Below are 25,324 nucleotides of genomic sequence, written 5' to 3'. Positions count from 1 at the left end.
TCCCGAGCTGTGGAGGATGGCACGTGGCTGGGGGTTCTCCCAGGTGTGCAGTGCCATGCGGGGAAGATGCACTCACCTCCCAGGGCGTGCTCGGTCATACTGAGGCACAAGGACTCCAGCCTGTTGTTGATGTCAGGTTCAGTCACGGGAAGCTGGAATTCTGCAAGGGACAAAGGGTTCCGTTGGTGACAGGGGCTCTGAGAGCAAGGAGGAAGTAGGCATGGTGTCGCTGGCTCCACCTGCCAGGGTGAGGGTTTGGAGTGCCTCCCTGGGAGGACTCGGGGGACGGGGTGGGAGAGACCAACAGGGCCGGCGTGGAGGGTGAGCTGGACTCGGGTTCAACCAATCTCTGAGTCTGTTAGACACACTGAGTCCATTGCAGCTGGAAGAAAACTGGTGACTAAAAATAGCTGTCATGGTCACAGTCTGCCAGGTCTCTGCTCAGATCCCTCCAGCGGCTTCCCATCGGAGTAAAAGCCAGCCCCTTGCCATGGCCTGCAAGGCCCCAAAGACCTGGCCCCTTGTTACCTCTCTGCCCTCGTACAGCAACCCCTTCCTTCACTCCCTACCAGGCCCTTTTCTACCCCAGGGCCTTTGCACTGCTGTTCCCTCTGCCCAGAATGCTGGTCTCTGGACATTTCCATGGCTAGCTCTCTGCCTGCTGTCACGTCTCTGGCTCTATTGTCTCCTTGGAAAGGACTTTCTGTTCATTGTATGTGAACAGAATTTTCCCACCCCATCCCTTTTCTCTGCTTTATTTTTCTTCATAGCCATCATCAACACCCGACATGTGTGTATTTGTCACCTCCTCCCAGTTGAATGTTTGCTTCATTGGATCAGGACTTGGCTTTGCTCCCTGTGCCTAGAACTGGGGCCTGGTGCATTTCTGCTTCATTGCAAGGAGCAGGAAATGGAAACCACAGCCTGGCAAGAGCCTCTTCTGAGTCCAAGACCCTGCTCGGTATCCAGTTCTCAAGTGGGGCTCCCAGAGGCTAAGTGACTTGTCAAGGCTAGCCAGCTGACACGGAGCTGGGACAGGAACCCACATGGGTCTCACCCCAGAGCTGGTGCTCCACTGCACACTGCATGCCTGCCATGCCTGTCAACACTCTCAAACTCCAAGCACTGAGAAGCAAGGGCTGAGACATCTGCTCTGCGGGTTCCCGCTACCCAGGACGATACTGTGCATTCGAACCACAAAGCCCCCCCTCTACCATGTGCACCCTCCCTATCTCTCCAGGCTCTGATCCCTCCTCCTCCAAGGGGGAGGCACCCCTGAGCCTCCTCTGTCGTGCTGGGGCTCACCATCAGCACCTTCCCCATCCTCCCCATCCTGTGGAACTCTTGAACATCCTTAACTAGTTTGGAAGTGCCTTGCAGACAGCGACGATGCTCTCAGATTTCTCTGACTCTCCCATGATACCCAGCCATGGCCTTCTGCACACCTCATACCTGTCTATGGAGTGATGAAAAAGACGGAAATAGAAGGAAACTGACAGCTATTGTGAAACTCGGACAGAACTGTGAAAGCCTATGGGGGAGGGCAGAAAAAATCAGCAGTGGGATATGTTCTGAGTGCCTGGGGAGCCTCAGCCTTGCCACTGCCTTCCTGTGTGACCCTGGGAAGCTGTTCCCTTCTTTGGGCCTTAGCTCTTCCATCTGTAAAGTGGGGAAAGGATCCTGCGGCCCAAACTGCAGGCCATTTCCTGGCTCCTTCGCATCTCCACTAGGGGGCGCTTGGGGCCAGAGCGGGGAGGGAATGAAAAATGAGGTTGATGGTTTGGTGGGAGAGGAAGTTGAAACCAATGGTGAAACCAAAGTATTTGTTTTCCTCGAGGAGCTATGCATTTCAGCCTTCCCTGCAATCTGTGTTCACCATTACCAGCTAATTCAGAGGCAGATGTCGTTTCCGTTATTTAAAATTCTCAAAAGAGAAGGTTGGCAGAATGGATCGATATGAAGAACACCGGGGAGCAGATAAGGTTCTTTCTGACACCAGTTCCAGCATCGATGGGTCTGAAAGAGAACTGTGCCAGTTCATGAGCAGACAGAGGACGACTGGGCTTCTAGGGAAGCTGGTTTCCCCACACCCGCATCCACCACTGCTCTGAGTAGGGTCGGGCAATTAGACAACCCAGAGGGAAGAGTATTTTAGTATTTTCATCCATTCATGTGAAAATCATATGCATGCAAAAATTAGCAGCCTTCAGGGTGTGAAATCTATAAAATAGAAACACAATTTTATATATAGCCAGTAGGCAAATAAAAAAAAAAAAAAACCCCAGCAGTTACAGCCATCCATATGCTCATTGTAAAATTTAGTTTACTCTCTAGCACTCCCCTTTAAACAAACACTGTGGAGAGATTTGGATAAATAAAGATGCTCGACATTTGGAGAGAAGTGTTTCAGCTGCAGGATTTCTTGCCAACACGCAGCAAAATGGCATTTTCCAAGCCTGGGATCGCGTGTTCCAAAAAAAGGGGGGCTGAGAAATGTGGGGCTCTCTGCTCCAGAATCTCCAAACCCTAGTGGCTGCTCTTTTAGGCTGAAAGTCGGCGTGCTTGCTTTTTATCCTCCAGCTCTCCCTCTGTTGCATGGGGGAGTCATGGCTCCCAATCACTCTCAGAGCAGCTTTGAAAAATTCTAAGTCTTGGAAGAAGCCCGTATGTTCACACTCCAGAGTTTCCTAATAGTGTGACTTTTTAATTGTGTATTTGATAAAAACAGATCCGTGGCATCTCCCTGCACACATGAGACAGCGGGAGACCAGACGGGTGAAGAGCGGCTTCCATCTCGGCTGGAAGCCCTCAGCCACGGGTGGCTTGGTGGGTAGAGCTCTCAACGCCCGGACTAAGCGTTTGGGCAGCTCCTGCCCACAGGTCCACATGGGCCACAGGCCAACTCTTGTCCTTGCTCCTGCTCAGCCTAGGGGCTCATCGCGTTTATCCTGGGCCCCCAGCTGTAACGGACTGGGCAGGTGTAGTTTCGAGTCTTTGGGAGGGCAAAAAGGATAGACTCTGAGCCTTCTGTCCTGTTGCCCTAGCAGGCCTGTTTCCTTAGCTCGGATGGCATCTCTGAGTACGAGGGATTCTTCCCCTCCCCATCAGACCCTTCCAGTATTTAGGATGTATTTGAGGATCCCCAGTTCTAGGATGCCCAAAGTCTAGGCTGATGTGGGACTTTCAAATTGTGCCTTTTCAGAAGTCCCACAAGAACAGGGACCACCGTTCAGGCCCAGGGTCAAGAGGATTCCGGAAGGAAGCAGCGCCCATCCCTAATGAGGTGTTGCTGCAGGGTCCACCTGGGGGACCCCCACGTGGCTTTTTCTTGGCCGAAGCAGCCATTGCAGCTGAGTCTCATGGCTGTGGCACCTGAAGTGTCCTTCTGCCGCTCTCTCCAAGTCCCTGAGGCTGAGGTAAAGGGGCCAATGTTTTTAGGACTTTAGAATAAGAAACAGGTTGGGGCATTCTAGGAAAATCCTTGAGAATCCCACTTTGTCAAGGACAGCTGAGGCCACTCTGCTGAGTAAACCAGGAGGGCTTTGAGTCTGGTTGAGTGAGAAGTGGGTTGCTGGAAGGCGAGAACTTAGGAAAGTCAGGCTCTTGAGGAAGGGGCAGGGAATGCAGAAGTGAGAGCTGCACAGCTGTGATGAGGGGAGGAAGGAAGATAAAGGGAAGGCGGGAACCAAGAGGAAAGGGGGACAATGGTGTCAAAAGGAAAAGAGATCAGTGCGGGCAGGGAAATGGGCCAATGCGGCCGTGCAGAGCTGGTAGTGGTGGGCGGGCGGCAGGGAACACAGGTACGCAGTCGTTCCCTGAATCTGCTGTGGGGAATGGAGCTCTTCTCTGGGGACCTCACTCCTAGACCTGCAGAACTAAGTGCTGCGGAAATCCTATGGGACCCACATTTTCACAAAAAATGATGAGGAGACTGGCACACGACACTATTGTACCATCTTGCCCCAAGTCGGTCTCCCTGAATTTGGCTCTCAGAAGCAGCGGGGCACAGACCCAGCTGGGTTCTTGGCTGTGAAAGAATTGATTCATTTGCCAACCTCTCTGCCCATTCTCTGCCAGTCCTGAGCAGGGCTGTTTGCCTTGGATTACTAGAAGGAGGGAGCAAATGTTGATCGGGTGCTCTAAGTGGGTCCCTGTTCTGGCCTCTGCTTCCGCAGCGCAGCCCCTTCCGTCCCCTCAGCGGAGCCAGTGCTCTGACGGCCCTCCCCCTCTCCCCTCTCTTTCTAAAGGCAGTTCTCTGGAAGGAGTCCGAAACTCACTCACACTAAGGAGAAAGGAATGATAACAGCTTTGTGCACTATGCTCCCAGGTATTCTAACGATGGAAGGATTCCAGTCATGAGCTGCTGCACAGGGGAGGTTTGCGATGGAGAACAGATACGTCACATCATGAAATGCTGCCAGGTAAGGCACTGCCTTACCCGTCTCACATCTGGGTGGTCCAGTACCAAAGGTAGTTTGCGCATGGTTTTGTGCAAGGGAAGGATGAGGTCCCCTGTGAGGCTGCCCAGTCTACCTTTCTCCATGCTTTTCCTTTGAAGTCAGCTGCTGGCCCCCCTCTGCCCTTTCCCATCAGGCCATCAGGCCCTCTAGGTGGCGAGGAGCCTCCATGGCCTCCTAGTGTCATGCCAGGGCTGCTCTGAGATCCTCTCTGATCCCAAGGGTGGCAGAGCCCGGGTCAGCAGGCTCTGCTTCCAAGATAAGGTGTCATTCTGCAAGCAGTTTCCAAACTAATTTTCCAGTTGGGAAAACACCCTACCTCTTGGAGAAACATGACCCCTTTCGCCAGGCGCCACCCTGATTTTGAGCTCGTCACCCCCCGGTGATGGTATCAGACCCTGTCCTCCTCTCTCTGGGAGGACCAGCTTCGTGTTTCTTACTCATCCCACAGGCCAGCAAGAGGCAACAATCACCGATGGCTCTCCTGGCTTGTCCTGAGAAACATCTCAAATCTGTCCACATGGGAATGAAGTGAAGAACCACCCCTCCTGCCCTGGCCTCCAAGGGGCCCACGGATTCTGTAAGTCCAGGAAAGAAAGAAGTGTCTCGCAGATTCAAGCAAGGTGACTGATGAATTGATATACAACTTGGAGGCTGGTTCTAGCCCCCTGGCTTTTCTTTATTCTTTGGAGACATTCCATCATCTTGATGGGATTATTTTAAGTTTATAGAATCCAAACTTCCTTAGAATGTACTGTAGTCTTCAAGATTTGCTCAGATGTTTCAAAATGGGTGCTTTGAAGACATCTAATGGCCAGGAGGAAACCACTATGTTGGAATGTAGCACAGTTTTCTGAGTATTTAATTTTGGGTTGGTCACACATCTCTATTCCACTTTGCGTTCACAATTACTACTGCTTGTGTAAAGATGAAAGCCGCTTTCTGTCTTCTTGATTTCTGCCTCCCTGATGTGATGCTTATGGTCTAGTCCCAGCTCCTGGCCCTCAGGCCCTAGATGCAAAGGCTGAGGAGGAACTTTCTGCGCCCATGGGGGGACTTTCTGCAGCCTGCTTTCCCTTTAGCCAGGGATCCTGGGTCACAGCTGTGCCCTGCCTTGCCCTTCATGGCCATGTCTCAGGAGGAGCCTCCCCACATAGGCCAAGGGTGCTGGGCAGGACTTAGGAGTGGCTTCTGCTGAGCCCTACCCAGGGTATTTGCAATCAGGAAATACGGAGCCGGCCTGTCCCCGTGCCGTGGTTACTAGAAATGCCGTGCCTCATCAGGGCCTTGCTGGAAGTGGGTTTGTCATGCTCGGGTGAGAGGTTAATTAAAACAACAACAACAACAACAATAACCCAAGGGTTCTAGAGTTCTAAGTCCAGTATGTGAAGAACATTATTGAGAGACTTGCAGATAACTGCCAGGAAAACTGAAAACAGTTGGAAGTGCTGCTTCTGGAGATGGGACTATGGGCTGGGAGGGGAGGGCGGGGGGAGTCACTTTCTCTTACAAGCTGTTTGGTATTATTTGATTCTTTAACTGTGGGAACAAGAGGCTTCATGGGAAGAGGGTGGAAACAATCTTAGGGTCATAACTGACCTGAGCATAAGCCAACTGTTCAGCATTGCTGTATAACAGCAGAGGGGAAACATAGTGCAGATGTAGGATTCATATCAACAGACCCAAATGGTTCTTCTCCCAGGGATGGCCCAGCTCTTCCCGGTGGGCCTGGTCTGCCCAATTAAGATGGGGGACAAAGAGGATGACTGAGGACTTGGAAGAGAGCTTCAGGGAGGTAAAAAGAGGTAGGAAAGAATGGAGAAGGCCGCAAGCGTGTTAGGATTGGCAGAGAGTGGTCGGCTACGCGAGGGCTCCCGTGAGGTTGCACGGCGGCTGGGCTGCAGTCCTGGGGCTGAGGTCAGGGTGAACTATTCATTTAAGGTAAAAGGTCTCGTGCCCAGGATGTCTTCAAATCTTGTCCAGATTCTCTTTCTACTGGGAATGGATTCTACATAATTCTACATGAAAACAGAGGCTGGGACTAAATGACCCAGGGAGAAGGCCTTCACAACCCCCAAATTTTATCAAGTATTTCTTCCTGGGAAGAAAAATAGCAAGTATCAAAATGAAGAAAAGGAGCTTTAAAACAAAAATGCACAAATAGGTATAGAGTTCTAGAAGTCAAGAAGCAACTTTCAACCAGCATCTGGACTATGTGGATGTCCCCTCCTTTCCTGACATACCTTGTGCCCGGGTGGGCTCCCTGCTATCAACACCCGCCCTTCTCCCTCGCGGCCTCTCCTCCTCCAGCCTGCCCGCCCTTCACTCCTCCATGCTTAGCCCTGTCTCACCCCCCCTGCTCAAAATCTTTTATCGATTCCCCACTGACAGCAGCTGGAGTCTGAGCTCCTCGGCCTTGGATTCAGGGTCCCACCTTTGGCTGCAGTCTTTCCAGCTCCCTTGGTCTACTTGCCGCTACTTCAGCCTGACCCCTGTGCCGAACCGCTGCGGGACTCGCCGTGGGACTTGATACCCTTGCAGTCTTGCTCTCTCAGCTCCTTCGGCTTGCAACGCCACCCTCCTCTTTCCATCTCTTCACCCTCTGCTCCCTGAAGCTCACCTATGACTCTAAGAAGCTTCCTTGCCCACCCAGGCCACAGTGACATTTCCCCTCAGACTCCTGTTAAGACATGGTACAGAGCACGTCTACCCAGGGTGAGGACCTTCTTCCAGGTGCAACCCATGTAGTAATTGCTTGCGGGGCTTTGTATGACTCATGGAGTCTAAGAGGTCACTGTCTGCACAGAAAAAGGGTGCAGGCATCTGTTGGCCTGCACATGTATGTAATTCTGGCTACTCTGTTTGAGGAGGCGTGGTCAAAAGGTGAAATTGACACGAGGTGCACCAAGCTGCTCTTTAACCAAGTAAAGGGAAGATGGCTGGACCAGCGGTCACGTGTGCCAGGAACTCCCAAACCAGGGAGAGGTCTCTCAGCATCAGCACTGTCAAGTTTTCTTTCTCTGTCTCACCATCTACACATTCCCCCACGTGTATACCAACGACACACACACTACACATGAAACCCCTCCCAACTCCCCCCTGAAAACCCCCCAGTAATATCTCTGGGTTAATCAATCTAGAAATATAGCTAGGATCAAAAACACCCCCAACAGATCGCAACCAACTCGAGCTCCGTGTGCTGGCTCCCAGCCAACCAGCCGCTATTCATGCTGGCAAGGCACGGTTTAAAAAAGGAAAGGCTTCTATAAGCTCAAAAGAATGCATGGTGACAGTTGAGGCTAAGCGCTTTCTGCCTGGGTTCACTGGGGCATCTATTTTGGCGACCTGGCCTCCCCGAGAGGAGAGCGCGGGATGGAGGGCCGGGCCCTACCTGGCTGCTGGAACATCAGCATATTCTGTGGTGAAGTGTGCACAGGCAGCGAGCGGGTCCTTTGGACTGAGCTGTGGGTGCGGCTTGGCATGCTATTGCTGCCCCCGGGGTTGGCAAACCAGAGGTTCTAGGGAGAAACACGAAAGCAGAACCCGTTAGTCCAGACACCTGGGGGGGCCCCCAGCCAGAATCCAGGAGGCAAGTACCCTGGGAGGACTCTCTGCTAACTTCTGGGAAAGGGCTTATAGGCCAGTGCAATCCATCTGCTTATTTAGAGAGAGGGGCTTCAGATTCCGTTCAATCCCCCCCTTCCCCCCTGGCGAAACCTCCTCAGCCCCAGGCTCCTTTCTAAGCCTCAGCTTAATCTGGACACCAATCTCCCTTGCTAGCTCCAAAACTCTTTTTATCCCTTCTGTTGCCTTTGCTTTTCCTATCACTTTTCTAGGAAATGGGGGGAGTTCTATAAATGTCTGCAACGAAGAGCACAAACTATTTCAGGGCTCTCATTTGATTTTCTCTGTGAGATTCTTACAATTTACTACAAAGCAAGGAGGAGAAAAAAGAACCTCTCAGCTGGCAAAGAGCTGGCACAACTCAGCTTGTGTGTTTATTATTACACGGGTGTCCTAGCAGTGATTTCCTCTTGGACCCATCTGGGGGCTTCCCACAATGGTCAGAGAGTGGGGCTTTTTCCTACCCTGTGCTGCTTCCCTGGGGGAAGCAGGGAATGAATCCTGCCCGTCTTGCCAAGGGGCAAGATCTGTGCCCCTTCCTTCAGACCACAGTCCGGTTCTGATGTCTGTCTGTACAGCAGACTTGGAAGGAGTGAATCCTGCCCGTCTTGCCAGGAACTGTTTCCTGTTTTTAAATCAAGCTTTCATCCCTTAGTTTCTCATGACAACCCAGAACCTCAGACTCACTTGGTGTCCCTCTAACCCCAGCCCCGACCTGCAGAGTCCCCACAAAGCAGGGGCTACACAGGTGGGAGGCACTGGGTGGGAGGGTGGGACTAATGGGACAAGGAGCCAGGGGACAGAGGTTGGCTCTAAATCCCACGGCGAGAATCTCTGGCAGCCTGGCCTTGACCGACTGAGAATGTTTCAATTCTCCCTCTGACAGCCTTTCTCAGGCTCCTTCCTGTGGGTTCTCCACCACAGCTGGGACCACGACAAAGGAGCTATTTGCCTCAGATAAAAAGGCTAAGAAAGCCCTTAGATGCTCTGGAAGCCAAATTTGGAAGGCAGTGGGATCTGCTGGGGCAGGTCAAGGATCAAGGCAAAGAAGAAATAGGTCTTGCATTTCTTCCTGAAGGCCCCCCGTGTGCAGGGCCCCCAAGGTTAAAGCGGTCGTGGGGCAGCCTAAACAAATCCCCACAAAGCCAGTTGCTGCCGTGGCCTCGCTTTGTCTTCCCGAGAAACAGTGCAAACAACCTCTGAGCCACAGGGACAACTGTCCTCAGTCTAGCCCCCCTGGGCCTCTCCTCTCGCCTTGGGGTTGTCTGGGGGTACGTCCTGAGCCTCAGGCCCTGAGCTGGGCCCGCCCACCCTCCTCCCCGGGGCCAAGCAGACCTGTCTTCCTTGTTTCATGATGGTGGGGTTGGCTGCGGTGTTGCGCTGGGTGGAGCTGACGAATCCGCTGGTGCCCAGGAGGCCAAGGCGGGCGGAAGGGACATTCCGGGAGGGGATCTGGTACTGGCGTGGGTTCCGTCTGCCCATGCCACCGCCCACAGAGCCAGCCGTCGGGAGGGAGTTGGACTGCCCGAAGCCGCGGCTGTGAGAGCCAAGAGGGAAGAACAGAGGCCATCAGTCACCCTCAGCCCTTCCCAGCCCCCGGGCTGCCAGCAGGATGCCTCCTTGGGGTCTGCTCACAGTTTGACCGTTATGAGGTCTACGGGGGTCAGGGTTCTATGACTAAATGACAGCTAACATCTGAGAGCTAACATCACGGGCACCGCCCTGGGACTTTGATGTTGATTCTTCAGTCCTCACGACAATCCTATGAAGTAGGCACTCTATCTCCATTTACAGCTGGAGAAGTAAAACAGAGAGCTTAATAATTTCTCAAAGGTCACACAGCCATTGGGGGGCAGGGCTGGAATATGAGCCCTGAAGGTTAACCCGTGTGCTCTACAGCCTTCTTCCACTGTGTCACGGGCCCTGAGCACTCACGTTCCCGTCAAGAGGCCACACAGCAAGAAAGCGGCAGAGCCAAGATCTGTGCCCCTTCCTTCAGACCACAGTCCGGTTCTGATGTCTGTCTGTACAGCAGACTTGGAAGGAGTGGCCTCTGAGCCCCACTAGGACGTAAGCTCCATGAGAAAAAAGATGGTGTCTGTCCTCATCAATCCTGCAGGTCCCCCCTGCCTAGATCAGCTCTTGGCAGTAAATGCAGGTTGCGTGAACGAATGAGTGAGTCTCTGGCATTATAATCACCTCTCCAAATGGGAGAGCTGACCCCATGTCTAGGGCTCTGACTCCAGGTGAAGAGGAGGGATATGAGAATGAAGATGATGATGTTTGCAATCGCTCTGGACCTAGGACACCGACTGCTCCCCACTCCTCAGGCCCTCCCCGCAGAAAGACCCGGAGGTCACAGGCTTCGCCTGGGTCCACGCAGGGAGGCGGCCGCGGACCCGTGGCATCATGCTCGGACACCGTGCTCCCATTGGTCTGGTGACCTCAGCGCTGAAGAACTCGTCCTCTCCAGCAGGCCTCAAGTTCTGGGAGGGCGCACAGCAGCCAGCAGGGTTTCAGGAACCAGCACATTCTTTCCAAGAAGAGTCAGCTTTAGTCATTCACTGATGTTTCAGTCAAAATGCTTTACCTCCGATGGCCACAAGATGGAATAGACTCGCTTTCCCAGCTACACAGGGGAGGTTTGTACCAAGCCTGTGAGGAGACTCCAGGAGACAGGGCTGACGTAGTTTAACCAGATGATGGGGAGGGGAGGTGCTGCAAAACAGTTATTTCCTGAGGGAGAGAGAGGTGTGTGTGTGTGTGTGTGTGTGTGTGTGTGTGTGTGTGTGTGTGTGTGTGTGTGTGTGTGTGTGTGTGTGTGGTGGGGTGGAGTATCTAAGTCATCAGTACAGTTGATCTCAGAAAGTGTTTCTTCCTTAGAATTCCTAAATTTCCTGGGTGGGGGGAGCAGGGAAGAGAATGCCACAGTGAGCTGGTGGCAACTGATTTCTGGGCTGTGTTTTTCCACTTCTAGGCTTTTGTGACCCAAAAGAATGGTTCCCGATTCCAGTCAGAGGCTCACGTACACGTGGTGAGAAGGACACTCACGGGTTCTAGGTCTCTTGGTTTATCTCATTCTTTCTCCCATTTCCCCCCTTTCTTCCTTCTTTTACTAAGGTATAAAATGTTTGGTTTGAAAGAAGAAATTCGGGCCCAGAGGAGTAGAAGTCATCTCAAGTGATGGAAGAGACCTCCTCTGGAGTATGGACAACGTGTGACAGGTGGGGATAAGGATCAAGTGGCTGTTTTTTGGGGGGTTTTTTGTTTTTTTTGTTTTTTAAACTATGAAAACTAGTCCTTTGGTTTTTGGAGTCAGAATTTTGGCCACCTGGTATGATGATTTAGTATTCTCCTAAGATTTTTCCTTATTTAGTGCAGACAGCTTTTTTGCTCATCTTCCTTTTTGGTTGGATTTTTCAAAAGTTATTTCATATGCAAAACAGAGCAGTCAGCGAGTGATGCGAAAATGATTTGTGCTTCCAGGCAGGCAAGACTATATTCTTAAGCAATATAACGTAGGCAGAGGATTCTGTAATGGGACACTTAGTCACGGGAGAAACGTGGACTCCTAAAGTTAGCATTCACAGAGCTGGTAGAGCCCAGAACATTTTGGGGATAGGCTGGATGGAGGGGAGAATTTGGTTAGGCCATCGAATGATGGTGGATCTCACCGTGGTGTCCTAAACTTGGTTATTACAAAGTCAGACTTATTGAGGGTTGCCACTGCTGGTAACCAGAGTGAAAGCTTAAGTCACTTAAGATCACTAGGCTTAATGAAATAATCATTCTTTCTAGGGAGAGAACAAAGTGACAAACGTAAGTTTTCACTTCTCATTCTCTTGCTCTGCCCATCTGTGTCTTTCTGTGCTTTCCTAAACCTAACCAACTGAGTTCATTTCCTTGAAATGCATGAAAAGACTGATAAAATAACATTAATAAGAACCAATTAATTTGGGATTTGTGATAGTTCAAGGAGGGGCTGGGCTGCAGTTACCTTTGTATTATGGGAAAAACAGGTCTTCAAAGCAAATTAATAGCATAAAAAGATCCCAGAGGTAATATTTATGAGAATGAATTATTTTCTGGAGCTTTAGCAACTTCCAATTGACCATCCATAATTGATGACTGAATTCATTCTGATCTAATCAATAAAAGGAGGACCAATCTGGCAAACCTTGGGTTAGCCCAATTCAAGCGTCAGTTAATAACACTGTAGAGAAGTCAAGGTTAAGGGCAACAGTGATGTGGACCAAGGACAAAGCAGGGCAGACAGAAGCAGCGGATGGCACTTTGGGGAGGAGGAGCAAAGAGCCTGAAAGCTCTGTTTTCATCTTCAACTTCTGAATTCCTTCTTCCTCTTGGAACTTGTCTCCCAAGCGCCTGGTGTTGCAAGAGGGGTCCGGATCTTCCTCCTCTTTCTTGGGGGTTTTGCTGACCTTACAAGAAGAGGGAGAGCCTGGGAAGGGGGCAGCCTCAGGGAAGAAGGCTAAGGAGCAGGGCTTGCCTTTCATCTGGGCCCCCAGGAATCCTCAGGGTGCACAGGTGGTCCAGCCCAACCCTCCAGGGAGGCTTGGGGCCAAGGAGCTGGCAATAGAGTATTGTTTTGTCTGACTCTCTTTTCTGCACATCATCCGGGGACCAGGAAAGCTGCCCACAACCGCAGTGGTTAAGAGCACTGACTCTGGAGCTGGCGCTGGCCTGCCTGGTCCAAATCCCGGATGCCACTGCCTCCCAACTCTTCTGTAAATTGGGGTTAATAATAGCACCTCTACCTCATATGGCTGTTGCAAGGATTAAATGTATTAATATTCTTAAGTGCTTGGATACCCACTTGGCACAAAGTACATGCTAAATGTTTGTTTAATAAATAACTGTGTTATATATGCTGGAATATGATAACACTTCAATTTTTACATTAATCTTCAATGAAGACTTTTCACAGATTCCAACTGGCCTTATCTCCCTGAAGTAATTTATAAAACAGTGATGTTTCAAGGCACACTTATGTAAATAAATGCCAAACATTTTAACACGGACAGAGCTTCTACATATGCACTGAGAAATGAATTCAGAACTTTCTAGGTGCAAGCGAAAAAAATGAGTATTTATCTGCTCACGTTGAAAAAAGTAAAATAGAATGTTGATTTTTCAGCATATCTGCATCATCATCATTCCCTTGTCTCCCCCAAAACTCCCTGTCATTGTTCAAGGCTTCACTCTACCCCTCCCCATGATTCCTCCCCCAGATTGTCACTGTAATTCACCTTTAATATGCAATTAGATTCCTCAATTTCAAACCAGATTAAGGTAATGGGTTCTAAAGTATGACGAGGCTTATGTTTAACTGCATCCAAGAAGCTGAAGTACTATGAAAAATCAAGAATGGTACTGCTTTACTCTTAGATTGCAGCTCAGACCAAAATAGACCAGCACTGGGCTCTTCACCCTGCCACCAACTATAATTAGCTTGTCTGCAGCAAGAAGGGAGAAAAAATTACACTACCACTTAAGGTGCGGAGAGAACAACCCGTTTTTGTCCTTTCAGAGCCCCCTGTTGTGGATAAACCACCAAGTGTTTTGTGGGCATTCATTAAATCATACCCACTCCCCACTCGATGCCCACCCGGACTAACACCGTCATTTTGACCATGTAAATTGAGTTGCCAAAGATCACATTCAGCTCTTTCTCTGGGAATCCTTTCCCTCTACAGCTTTTTCCCAACCCCACCTGTTTAAGGAATGCGATCTGGACTTGTCATAGGGCGCCCTGATAAACAAGGAATGATGCCCTGTGTAGTCCTGCCCCTGGAACCTAAGCAGACAATGAGGTACTGGAACCACCATGCATTACAAAGACTGAAATCCCAACATACTTTCTCTGCTGTCGATATCCTGATATGTCTAGAAGGGTTTTCCGAGGGAAAGACCGAAAGAGCTTCTGCACCTGCTGTTTCCATGACAACAATCGTTTTTTCTGTGTCTCTGTAAATGCCTGCAAAAACAAACAGGACTTTTTAATGGGTGACGCAGCCTGGCATTAGAGGGAGAAACACGCGATTAATAGGGGAAACATAGGAGTCCTCCAGCTGCCTTTTCTTCACCTTGTTTCCAACCTGGTCCAAACAGCAGTCAGTTTTATTTGGGAGCTGCCTGTACTGACAATTCAAGTTATTTGACATTGGAGGTGCCTGGTAAGGTACATGCCTTAAGCTTTTGACAACCCTCGATTTTGGTTGCATTTCTGGCAAATCCATACCCACCTTCCACTTTCCCCTGACTCCACTCTGGACTCTGTTTATTAACCAAGAATGAATTGCAAAATTGATTGTTGACTACTCGGGCTTTTACAGGCATTTTCATAATCCATGGAAATGCTAAACCACTCCAAAAAATCAATCTGCTTGATGGTGTGTGTTCACCCTGGAGTGGTCTGTGGGGCTTCAGAAAAGGGAATGTACTCTCTGAGTGTCTGGGCTCTGCTGAGAAATCTCCAGTTAAAGGGCCCCATGCTCTACACAACCCCAGTGCACCATTCCTCACCTAAATTTTGTCTAAGGTTTAGGAAAATGGGTAGATCTGATGCCTTCTCAAGTCTTTTCTAGTAAAACTGGTGTTTGGGGATGCTTTGCCTACTGCCCCGTACGTAACGCACTCTCACCTATATCACGTGTCTTTGTGTGTACAGCCTATGTACTCAAGCGCAGCCCAGGGAAGGACTTCACAGGGGCTATGAGACCCCAAGGCGGGGACTCTCAAATTCATGATATATTAGGATCCCCCCAGGAGACTGTTAAAATGCAGATTTCTGAACCCCCTCCCCCAACCAGAGCCTGATTTCATAGATATGGAGAGGAGTCTAGGGCGTTTGTGTTTGCAGCAAGTGCCCTGGGAATTCTGCTGCAGATAGGCCATGGCCATGTAGTGTTCTAGATGGTGAGGACCACACATGCAATATAGGAAACCCCTGTCAAGTGCCTAGAACTGTGGTCCACGCACTGTCATAAATCCACCAGATCTGACTGATTAGCAGTAACAGTGATGGAGATATCATACCCAAGTAGTTTTGTCAATAAAGCATGAAATACTTTAAGTAGAAATAAATGAATACTTAAGAGTAACAGACTATATGTCTGTTTCCCGTAAAGGAAACAGATTCCTTAAACAGGCAGAAAAAAATGACAGCTTTATTTTCTTCCAATGACATTTCATCTTTAAGGACCTGAACACAGGAGAGCTATGTGAACAAAAGCAAGAAGACGTTAGTCATATTGTGGAAAAGGTACTGACGACTTGCCAACCCCTTCCTCCTGGGTGACCTTAGCCAGATGCCACTGAGCAGAGTCATCAAGGAGGACTTCCCCAGCAGGCACTCAGTGCCCCGTTACAGAAAAATGTGCTGACACGCCTTAAGGTGCATGGTGGATGGTCTCACGGCTAAAAGGTGAGTATGTGGTTCTCCTCTGTGGTCCCTCTCATTTGCTGGTGACGCTCAGCGAGTGTCCAGCTATACAGGAATAGCTCCAAAAGCTGCAAAAGGCAAGCATTTCTGCTAGACTAATAAAGGGACGGGTAGATTTTGCTTTTGACCAGCTTATTCAGCCAAATGTTGAGCGAGGACACAAGATGCAGGTGCGCTGCTCAAGATGACTTGGGGAGGAGAGTCCAGCCCAGTGGGTCAGTGGAAGCCTCTGGATGCAAATGGGCAGGGCTCGAATCCCTGCACATCTTTATGCAAGTTCCTTTACCTGAGACTCAGCTCCTTCTAAAAACTCAGGTTAATAATACCTCATCAAAGGGATGTTGTAAGGATTAAATGAAATTCACACACAAAGGGCACTTAGGACACTCAGGACACGCCTGGCTCTTCGTCATGGTTCACCGTGTGCTGCCCACAGACACTCTGACTAGGTTTCTCGGTTGCATGGACCGGCCCTTTGGTGGCTTCATAAGCTTTGGTATTCAACCATGGCCTTAAACTCCAACCAATGACTTCGAGGTCTCAAAACGACAACATTGAGCTGGTCTGGAGCCCACCTGAGTTTCCAAGTGACAAAGGAGTAAATGGCTCACTTTACAGATGTGCATTCAAAGTGCTTCCAGGGACACTGGTTCATATGTGACATTTCCCATGGTGGCCAAGAGCACCCAAGAAGATGGAAATGTTTACGCCCCCTCAGAGAGGTCAGTTTAGCCACTCAGCAGCGGGCCAGCAGCTCACATAGCTGGGGCTGCAGATGGGAACGGGCCCCTTAGGCGTGCTGAGTGTGTGGCTCTTCTTCTCAGTCCTGGGAGCTGCGGCTGGGAGGCCTGGAGAGGAGCTAGACCCTGGCTGGTAATGAGCGATTTCTGAGAGCTGGTTCCCGTGTGCACCTGCAAATAGCACTCAGTTGTGGGAGCTCTGCTCTCGGCTGGGATGCCAGCACCTCATCTCAGCCCGCTCCAGGCAGCTCTGGGCTGCGCTGGCAGCAGCTTCCTCGGGGGCTGGAGGGGAAGGAAGACTCCACACTCCAGAATGCCCAGACACAGCTGGTCAGCCACTTCTGAGTTCTCTGCCCCTGTCAGGCCCAGACCCATATGTCTGTCTGGATGAAGATGTGTCCTACAGCGCTTGTGGCTGGATTACAGGGGTCATAAAGGGGGCAAGAGCTCATCTTCCCAGAACTTTCTCAAGACGGCGAGGAGGCGAGAAGCCTGGGCTTATAATCCAGGAGATGAAGCGACTGGTCTCAGAAATAAGATTCAGAACTTTCCTGTCCTTTCACTCCTCTAGGGAGTTGGCTCCTTTGTCCCTGGGGAGGAAGGAAGGTGTCTCGGCAGTCGACACCCTCCCATCCGCTGCCTAAAGAACAGCACGCTCGGGCTGTGAAAGGGAGCCCTGGGTCTCGGAGCCCCGGCCAGTCTTCAGCCCGGATGGAGACTGTGCCTTGACAGGGCCTCACAGGGAGGGTGGGTTCTGCACACACAGAATAACCCGAGGCTGTGGAAAATTATTCACACGTGTTTCCTCTACTCAAACTCAAATCATAAAAAGCCTCAAACACCATTTTCCCTCCCGAAGCAGAGAGCAGGCCCCTGCATCCTGACACGCATGCAGGCAAGCAGACGGGGCACGAGCTCCTTTCTGCCCGTGACTCCTGTCAGTGACGCGCCCCCCTCCACTGCAGTCGGGGGAGATGAGCCCACACGGGGCCACCTTGGCGCCTGTCACTTGGAGCTCCAGGGAGGAAAAGGGGAAAGACACAGAAAGGAGAGCCAGGATGCCCAGGGAGGGCATGCATGACGGCAGGAAAGGGAGAAGCACCAGGCCACAGCGTTGGGGCTGGTGTGGACCAATAAGGAAGCTAGTGCTCCATCCAACGGAGGCAGCTGCAGGGCTCGTTACTCTGTCTCCTGGGCTCTGCAGACTGGAGGCGAGGTGGGAGGGAACTTGTCCTCCAGTATCTTCAAGGCTCAGTGCTGAGCGTGGGCGTGGGAGAGGAAGCAGGGTTCTGGTTTGCTTTTTCAGAAATTTAAATGCTCCCCTGATCAGACCCCGCTGAAGCCTACTCCAAGCGTCCTCCTCCCCTCCGAGCGCTGTTCCCTCTGCCTGACTGCTCTCTTCCGCTTCCTCACGGACCAAGTCTTTCCCACTAAGATTCTGCTCGCCTTTCCGGTCTAGCTTGGACGGAGTGCCTCTGGGCTCTGGGTGGGTACCCACCACACCTCCTGGGCTCCAGTTCCTCGGAGGTGGCCTTATTGTCATATGTGTGATGACCTGTTTTCCTTTTGTCCCACCCACTCCCCTCCTACAGGAAGCTCCCTAGCCAGGGGCACGACCTAGGTGCTTAATAAATATCTACAGAATGAATGAGCTCTAAAATCCATCCCCTGTTCTTGCCTTCTCTCCTTCCTATTGTTTTTTTGCTGGCCCAAATGAGAGCAGCGTCAGGATTGGACATTGAAAAGGGTGAGTGGGAGGTTGGGTGGAGGCTACCTAGAGATTGTCATACTGAGTGAAGTAAGTCAGATAGAGAAAGACAAATATCATATATCACTTGTATGTGGAATCTAAAAAAATGGTACAAATGAACTTATTTACAAAACAGAAACAGAGTCACAGATGAAAAAAAAAACCAACTTACAGTTACCAAAGGGGAAAGTGGGGTGGGGGGGTGGGATAAATTGGGAGATATTGGGACTGACATAGACACACTACTCTATATAAAATAGATGACTAATAAGGACCTGCTGTATAGCACAGGGAACTCTACACAATACTCTGTAATGACCTCTATGGGAAAAGAATCTAAAAAAGAGTGGATATATGTATACGTATAGCTGATGCACTTTGCTGTACAGCAGAAACTAATGCAACATTGTAAATCAGCTCTACTCCAATAAAAATTAAAAAAAAAAACAATTCCTATAAGAATCACAAGTCAAAATACAGCAGAATAACCACCAAACCACATACAACATACACACACACACACATTATTTCTTCTGAACGCTCTCCTTTTCTCCCCGCCCTCCTCCAATTTTCCTGAGCTCAAAGGGAAAATGTTTCCACACCCCCGGGGCTAGGTGGCAGGACTGTGGTCGGCCACCCCAGGCTCGGTCCCTCGGGCAGGCTTCCGGAGCCGGACGTTTCTCTCAGGCATTTGCCCCCAAGTCAGAGCTCAGTCCAGGCGAAACTTTGGACCCCAGAGTAATATGCAAGCTGCGTTTAGGTTTGAAGCCACCACAGCCAAGTTCTGCCCGAGCTATTATTAATGACCCACCCCCCCCACCTCAAACACAAGGTGTTGGAGACGCAAATGATCACAGCACAGAAACTCTGAGAACCACTTCTAAGCAATGAGAAAAAGCAGTTTCGTGAAACCTGTCACTACTCACCTCATGGATTAGACACTTGTCTATGAGCTGTAAATAGGAACTTATATTCTCCTCGTCGGGTCTGGAGACCAAGAGTTGTGTGCACACTGGGAATTAAAAAAAAAAAAAAAAAAAGGGAAGGTGAATTAGAGAAATGCACACCCATCCTAACCTCTGAGATCTGCCTCTGATTTCCTTTCAGGACCAATATTTTGAGAGATATGTGCGACTGTGGCTTTATGTCACGTTCACAAAAAAGGCCAGGAGGCTCCTCATTCCACTGAAGTCAAAGGCTTGGTCACCACAGGAGCCCTTGCCTCCAGAAGCCCCTTTGGTTAATTCCACGCATACCATTCTATATTAAGCCTTCTGCAACCCAGCCCGAGACAGACACTCTGGGAGAGGAAGAATGCAGCAGCGTCCCCGAGCCCTGTCTTTGAAAGAGGTTCCTTTTGAGAGGGAGTTCAAAGGCATTAAAGACCATCAGCCCTTATCAGAGAGCAAGAGCCATAATTTTATGAATGAGCCGCACATCTCATTTGGAGGAGTGAGGCTGGTACATCTTTCAGGATGTGAGGTGTGTGGGCACGCACATGAGCAGGGAGCCTGCTACTCAATCAGAGGAGGGTGATTTTCTCAAAGCGATACCCACATTTATACACGCACAGGCTCACGTTCACCTACACACTCAAGTAAGTTCTCGTAGAGACAGAGCAGAGCTAGTCTGCAGGTGGAGGACACCCCCCCTCCCCCCCGGACAGGTCATGGCCACGCTGGTGTAACCCATTCTATTCTCATCCTAGAGGTCCTGATGCTCTGATTTTGATGGGAATGTTTAGAAGGCCAGGTGGAGATGGTTGGACAAAGACGTCAGTGAGAAGTAAAAATGCCTCGCCATGACGCTTGAAACCGGGCATCAGGATTCCTTTCTCTCCCTAATCCTGCATAACCAATCTGTCATAGAATCCCATTTATACCATTTCACATAGATTTTCAGTATAGCATTGTCGGGAATAACAAAACATGGAAACCATCTCAATGTCCATTCACTGTGGCCCTGTTAAATTACGGTTTATGCATACAGGGGAATAGTATGCAGCCTTTAAAAAAGAATGAGGTAGTGCTTTTGTATTGCTAGAAATACAAAGCATATAATGTAAAAAAAACAAGCTGCAGAGAAACATGTAAGCAAGACCTGTTTGTGTGTAAAAAGGATGCTCATGTGCTTATATATGATTATAATGTTTCTGAAGGGATATTCCACACCGTTTAGAGTGGTTACCTCTGAGGAGGAAGATGGCAGGGCCTGGGGTGGAGGTGGGCGTATTTTTCACCTTTCACTATCTTGTTTAGCTTTGATTTTTTATGTAGAGCGTGAATTAATTTTATAATTTATTTGAATGTAGTTAAATTTTAAAAAGACACCATGTCAGAGGACTGAGAGTCCCCTGAGGGCAGAGCCCACATGGGTCTTGTCACAGGGAAGGGGGGTGACACACCACACCCTCAGATAACCACGCCCACCTGTACCTCCACCCACGGGGCCATCTGCTCTAATCCACACAGCAAAGAGCCCACTTGGGGTTGGGGGAGAGTGAGAAGGTGGCGGGACCCACCGTGACCAGGAAGCGACTGGCATTTCAGCTCCAAGGGATGCTACAAACCATCTCCTCTGCGCCAGATTTCTACAGATTTCAGTCTTTTTAAGGACAGGTACTATAGGGAAACTCTCACTGCGCCTATAAGATTCAGCTGTCCGTTTCGTTAGAACCCAGTCTTAAATGGTCTGAAATATTGCACAATGGAAGAGAAAAAACTTGTTTCCCCTTCCCAAAGGAAAAGTACTGACTACATTCACTACATTTTTTAAATAATCGAGATTTTTGGAGAAATACCCCATCAAGCACAAATTATTCTAGTGTCAGACAGGGTCAAGGATATATGCATAAGGGCCCGGCACAGGGCAGTCACAGGCAGAAGGGGCGCTCTTACCCAAAGGACCACGTGGGAATTCTATGCTGCCTTACAGACACACACAGCGTGGCTGTGGTACCTTCCGTGGCCCGTGGGGAGGCTGCCTTCAGCCTGAGGGTCCAAAGGCCCAATGAGCGCTCCGCCAGCAGGGCCCAGCAGGCCCTGGTCTGAGGAAGCGGGAGAGAAGGGAGCCAGGGTGAAGGAAGACGCCTTTGGGGATCAGAGAGCTTGGAATTCAGATCCAAATACCTTAACCTCTCTGGGCCGCACTTTCCTCATCTGTAAAATGGGCTAATGACATGTACTCTGGTAGTTCGCCCAGCACCCTGGGGAAGGTCCTCGGGAACAGGGAGCTCTGGTCAGTGGTGTCGAGAAGAGGAAAGGGGAGGCGGGAGAATCGGGTCCTACCTTTCCCCATGACACGTGTGAACTGCCCAGGGAGATCCCCCTCTGGCAGGGGGGTGACAGCCAGCTCCCCGTCACAGCTGCTCAGCTGGTGCGGTTGGAGCCCGCCACTGGCCCCAGCCGAGGCAGTGGCCGTGGCTCCGGCGGCCGCAGTGCTGTCTTTGCAGTCGGGGCTCTGGCTCTCCGGGCCCATCAGCGAAGGCGGGTGTGAGGCCTGGGACTCCCGGCGGCGAGCCTCGGGGGTGGTGCTCGGGGAGCTGTAGGCCTTGATGGGAGTCAGGATCATTTGGTGCAGCTCCTGGAGGGGGATGCGCAGGTTGCCCCCCTCGATGATGTCCTGCATGGTCAGAGGGAGAAGACCTCCATGAGGGTCAGGAACTGGGTGACCCTCCTCCATGCCGCCCCGCCTCTTCCCCGAGCTGTTCCCACGCAGGGCTCAGGGCTGCTGACCCCTTCATTAGAATGTTCTTTGGAAGAGCAACCATTTAAAACTGAATCATTCTATTGTTAGCCCAGGTAGAAAACTTGGAAAATACATACAGGTATAGCGAGGAAAATATGATCACTTTAAAATCCCACTATCTAGTGATGATCACTAAAATGATTTTGGTACATTTCCTTCCCTGGCTTCCTCAATGCCTTTCTTTAAAATGCATTTATTTAGTTTACATCCACACACTTTAGAAGCTGTAAAACAAAGTTATACAGGGTCACATGGTGGCTTCCTGACCTGAGTGTGATTTGTTTTAGATGAAGGAACATGCTCATTCACACCTTCGTTCAGCGCATGATACAGGCAACATAGGGAGTGGTTAAAAGCACAGACTCTAGGACAGCTGCCTGGGTTTGAATTCTGACACTGCTGTGTGACCTTGGGTAAATGACTTAACCTCTTTGTACCTCAGTTTCCCTGTGGATAAAATGAAGGTAACAGTAGGACCTGCCTCATCAGCTGGTTGTGATGATGTTAATATTTGTAAAGCTGCAGGTTTCAGTGTTATGTGCTTCTTTGTTAAACCTATAAGTATGTTTTGGGTGCTCTGACCTGCTGTGCACTGGGCTAGGCATGGGGATATGGCAGGAAAGCCAGTAGGGTTCGCTCAGGGAGTTTACATCCTGCCATGAGAGGAACATTCGTCATGCTAGAGACTAAGGCACAGGGCAGGGCTGCTGGGAGGGGAGGCTCCGTGATGGGGTGACATGGGAGCAGGAACCCAGTTGAGCCTGAGCTGCAGGTTCCCAGGAAAGAGCGCTCCAGGCAGAGGGCACTGTGAGGGCACAGGCACTGAGGTGGGAGCCTGGAGGGTGTGAGGAACAGCAAGGAGGGCTGGGGTAGAACGGGGTGGGGGAGGGGAGGGGGTGGAAAATGAGGTCCAAGGAGCCATGGGGGCCTGAGTGTAGGAGTCAGCAGTCTGGGGCAGGGATGCAAGAATTTCTTCTCCAGGAGATGAGAACTGTACATACTATACAGGCAGACCTTGGACATATTCCGGGTTTGGTTCCCAACCACCTCAATAAACCAGTTATCTCAATAAAGCAAGTCACACAAATTTTTTTTTGTTTTCTGGTGTATATAAAAGTTATGTCTACACTACACTATAGTCTATTAAGTGTTCGATAGCATTATGTCTAAAAAAGACAATGTACATACCTTAATTAAAAAATACTTATTGGGGCTTCCCTGGTGGCGCAGTGGTTAGGAATCTGCCTGCCAATGCAGGGGACACGGGTTCGAGCCCTGGTCCAGGAAGATCCCACATGCCGCGGAGCAACTAAGCCTGTGCGCCACAACTACTGAGCCTGTGCTCTAGAGCCCGCGAGCCCCAACTACTGAGCCTGCACGCCTAGAGCCCGTGCTCCGCAACAAGAGAAGCCACCGCAATGAGAAGCCCGCGCACCGCAACTAGAGAAAGCCCGCAAGCAGCAACGAAGACCCAACACAGCCAAAAAATAAATAAATAAAATAGAAATCTTTTTTTTTAAAAAAAAGACTTCATTGCTAAATAATGCTAGCCATGACCGGAGTCTTTAACGAGTCATAATTTTTTTGCAATAGTAACATCAAAGATCACTGATCACAGATCACCATAACAAATATAATAATAATGAAAAAGTTTGAAATATTGTGAGAATTACCAAAATGTGACATAGAGACATGAAGTAAGAAGCAAATGCTGTTGGAAAAATGTCGCCAAAAGCCTTGTTCAACTAAGGGCTGCCACAAACCTTCAATTTGTTAAAAAGAAAAAAGAAAAAGGCAGTATGTGCGAAGTGCAATAAAGCGAGGTATGCCTGTAATGTATATAATTGTCTGTAATACATACATGACTTTATATAATACAATTAGATCCTCCTGTACATTGAGTTTTATATCCTGGGCATTATTTATTAGGAAAAGGAGTGAAAGTTGATTCTGATAGACATCTATCTGTTTGCCAGATGCTCACAGAGGCGCAGAACAGGCTCAGATGCTTGGGGCTGGAGGTCAGGGGTTGGGGGGTCTTCGCTGGTGTGGTGGGTGGACGTGCCCTGCCACAGTGCTGCCCAATGCTTATGCAGGAGACCTCTCCCCGGGACCCGGGAAGGACCATGACTATCAGGGCCCTGATTACTAATGAAGTATTTAATCTTCTGAGCGCCCAGAATAGCAAGGACATAATTTTAAAAGCCTGAAGCATGAGTACCAACCCGTTCCGGGGATCCTCTCTTACCAAGAAAAATTGCTTGATGATGTCAAGGAACACAAGCTCATGGAACGTGATCATTTCTACACCCAGACCGCCCATCAATCAGAAAGAGGAAATCTGAAGACGCAGCCTTGGACAGGCGTGTTTCAGTTCTGGGCAGCAAAACACCGACAGCCCGCCCCATCGCTGGCGGGAACCTGCTTTGTTCGTGGGTTGGAAGCAGAGCCTCAACTGTGCCTCAGCCTAGTTGGCACCCAGGGATTCGGAGGGAAGTGAAACGTTAAGTAGCCACCAGAACTGTCTCAAACCTGGCCAGGGCCACTCTCCGGCCTATTTCAGGGGAGAGAATCCCATTTTCCTTGTAAAGAGGCAGGCTTCAGAGAGTCTACCCTCTTCCTTCTAAACCTTGTGGAGAGGGCCGTGTGTGGTGAGACCAGCCTGCAGCCTGTCTCTGCCAGCCTGATGCGTGAGTCAGGACGCTCCTGGTCATTCCCAGTTTTCCCACTTCCCCAGGCTGGACCAGCCCTTTCCCAGAGTCTGATGCTGTTACGTGACTGGTTCCTTGACTTTGGACCTGGTGGTCTATCAGGGCATGACACAGGGAGGCAAGCTAGCTGACCTATGCCAGGAGAGCCCCTGCCGCCTTTTCTGACCAAACTGTGTGCCAACTGGGCGACCCCTGCCTCGAGGTCCTCCAGTTTCTGCCAACCGCCCAGCCAGCACCTGGGTGTGGAAGGTCAGCCCTGATTGAGGAGGGGAAGGGAGAGGAGAGAGAAGGGATGAGGCTTCCCCACGAAAGGGGGCTGGGCAGGCGGAGCTGGCAGGCCCGTCTGGGTGACCACATGTACCCCTGCTGTCCCATCCCACGTGGCAGCTACCACTGAGGGGAGCTAATGCACGCTTGTGATACTCTGTCAGCTGCCACTGAAACCTTGTCTGCTCTCGTCACGTGGCATGAAGGCTTCTGTAGTTACTCAGTGATGGGGAAGGAGATCTGGGTTATGCTAAGAGCTGAACTCCTTCAAACAGGGAACATATACTCATCCCAAGTTCAGATCTTATTCTACTGGGGACAACTACACCAAGAAGGAAACCATAAACATAATGAATAACGTTGGACACTTTCTGAAAATATCACAATCATGCTTTGTTTGACTTCTGTTTTGACTTCAAAGCCACTGTCTCAAAGACAACACCTGGCTTGTGACCAGTTGGCCATACTCCTGCTTATGCCAGCCTCCGTGGGGTGGCACTATGACCATCCGGTTACATTCCTGACTCTTCAGAGTGAAGTCCGGAACTTAGCACTGGGGGCCCAAG

At 50.2% G+C, this 25,324-nt stretch overlaps 1 protein-coding gene across 3 annotated transcripts in view; it reads right to left on the bottom strand.

Moving 5' to 3' along the window:
* SAMD4A (sterile alpha motif domain containing 4A) overlaps positions 1-25,324 on the bottom strand; it is a 223,709-nt gene that overhangs the window by 9,746 nt on the left and 188,639 nt on the right. For all 3 annotated transcript variants that reach the window (XM_007192885.2, XM_007192886.2, XM_057543929.1), the window contains 6 exons: positions 21,321-21,654; positions 18,960-19,045; positions 13,958-14,076; positions 9,417-9,618; positions 7,849-7,975; positions 77-160 (listed from right to left, as the gene is read on the bottom strand). In XM_007192885.2, coding sequence (XP_007192947.2) covers positions 77-160; positions 7,849-7,975; positions 9,417-9,618; positions 13,958-14,076; positions 18,960-19,045; positions 21,321-21,654 — 952 coding nt within the window. The remainder of the gene's footprint in view (positions 1-76; positions 161-7,848; positions 7,976-9,416; positions 9,619-13,957; positions 14,077-18,959; positions 19,046-21,320; positions 21,655-25,324) is intronic.

The sequence above is a fragment of the Balaenoptera acutorostrata genome, chromosome 3 (assembly GCF_949987535.1).
Source record: "Balaenoptera acutorostrata chromosome 3, mBalAcu1.1, whole genome shotgun sequence".
Classification (NCBI taxonomy): domain Eukaryota; kingdom Metazoa; phylum Chordata; class Mammalia; order Artiodactyla; family Balaenopteridae; genus Balaenoptera; species Balaenoptera acutorostrata.
The sequence above is the reverse complement of the archived record's forward strand: the minus strand, read 5'-3'. Positions and strand labels throughout refer to the sequence as shown.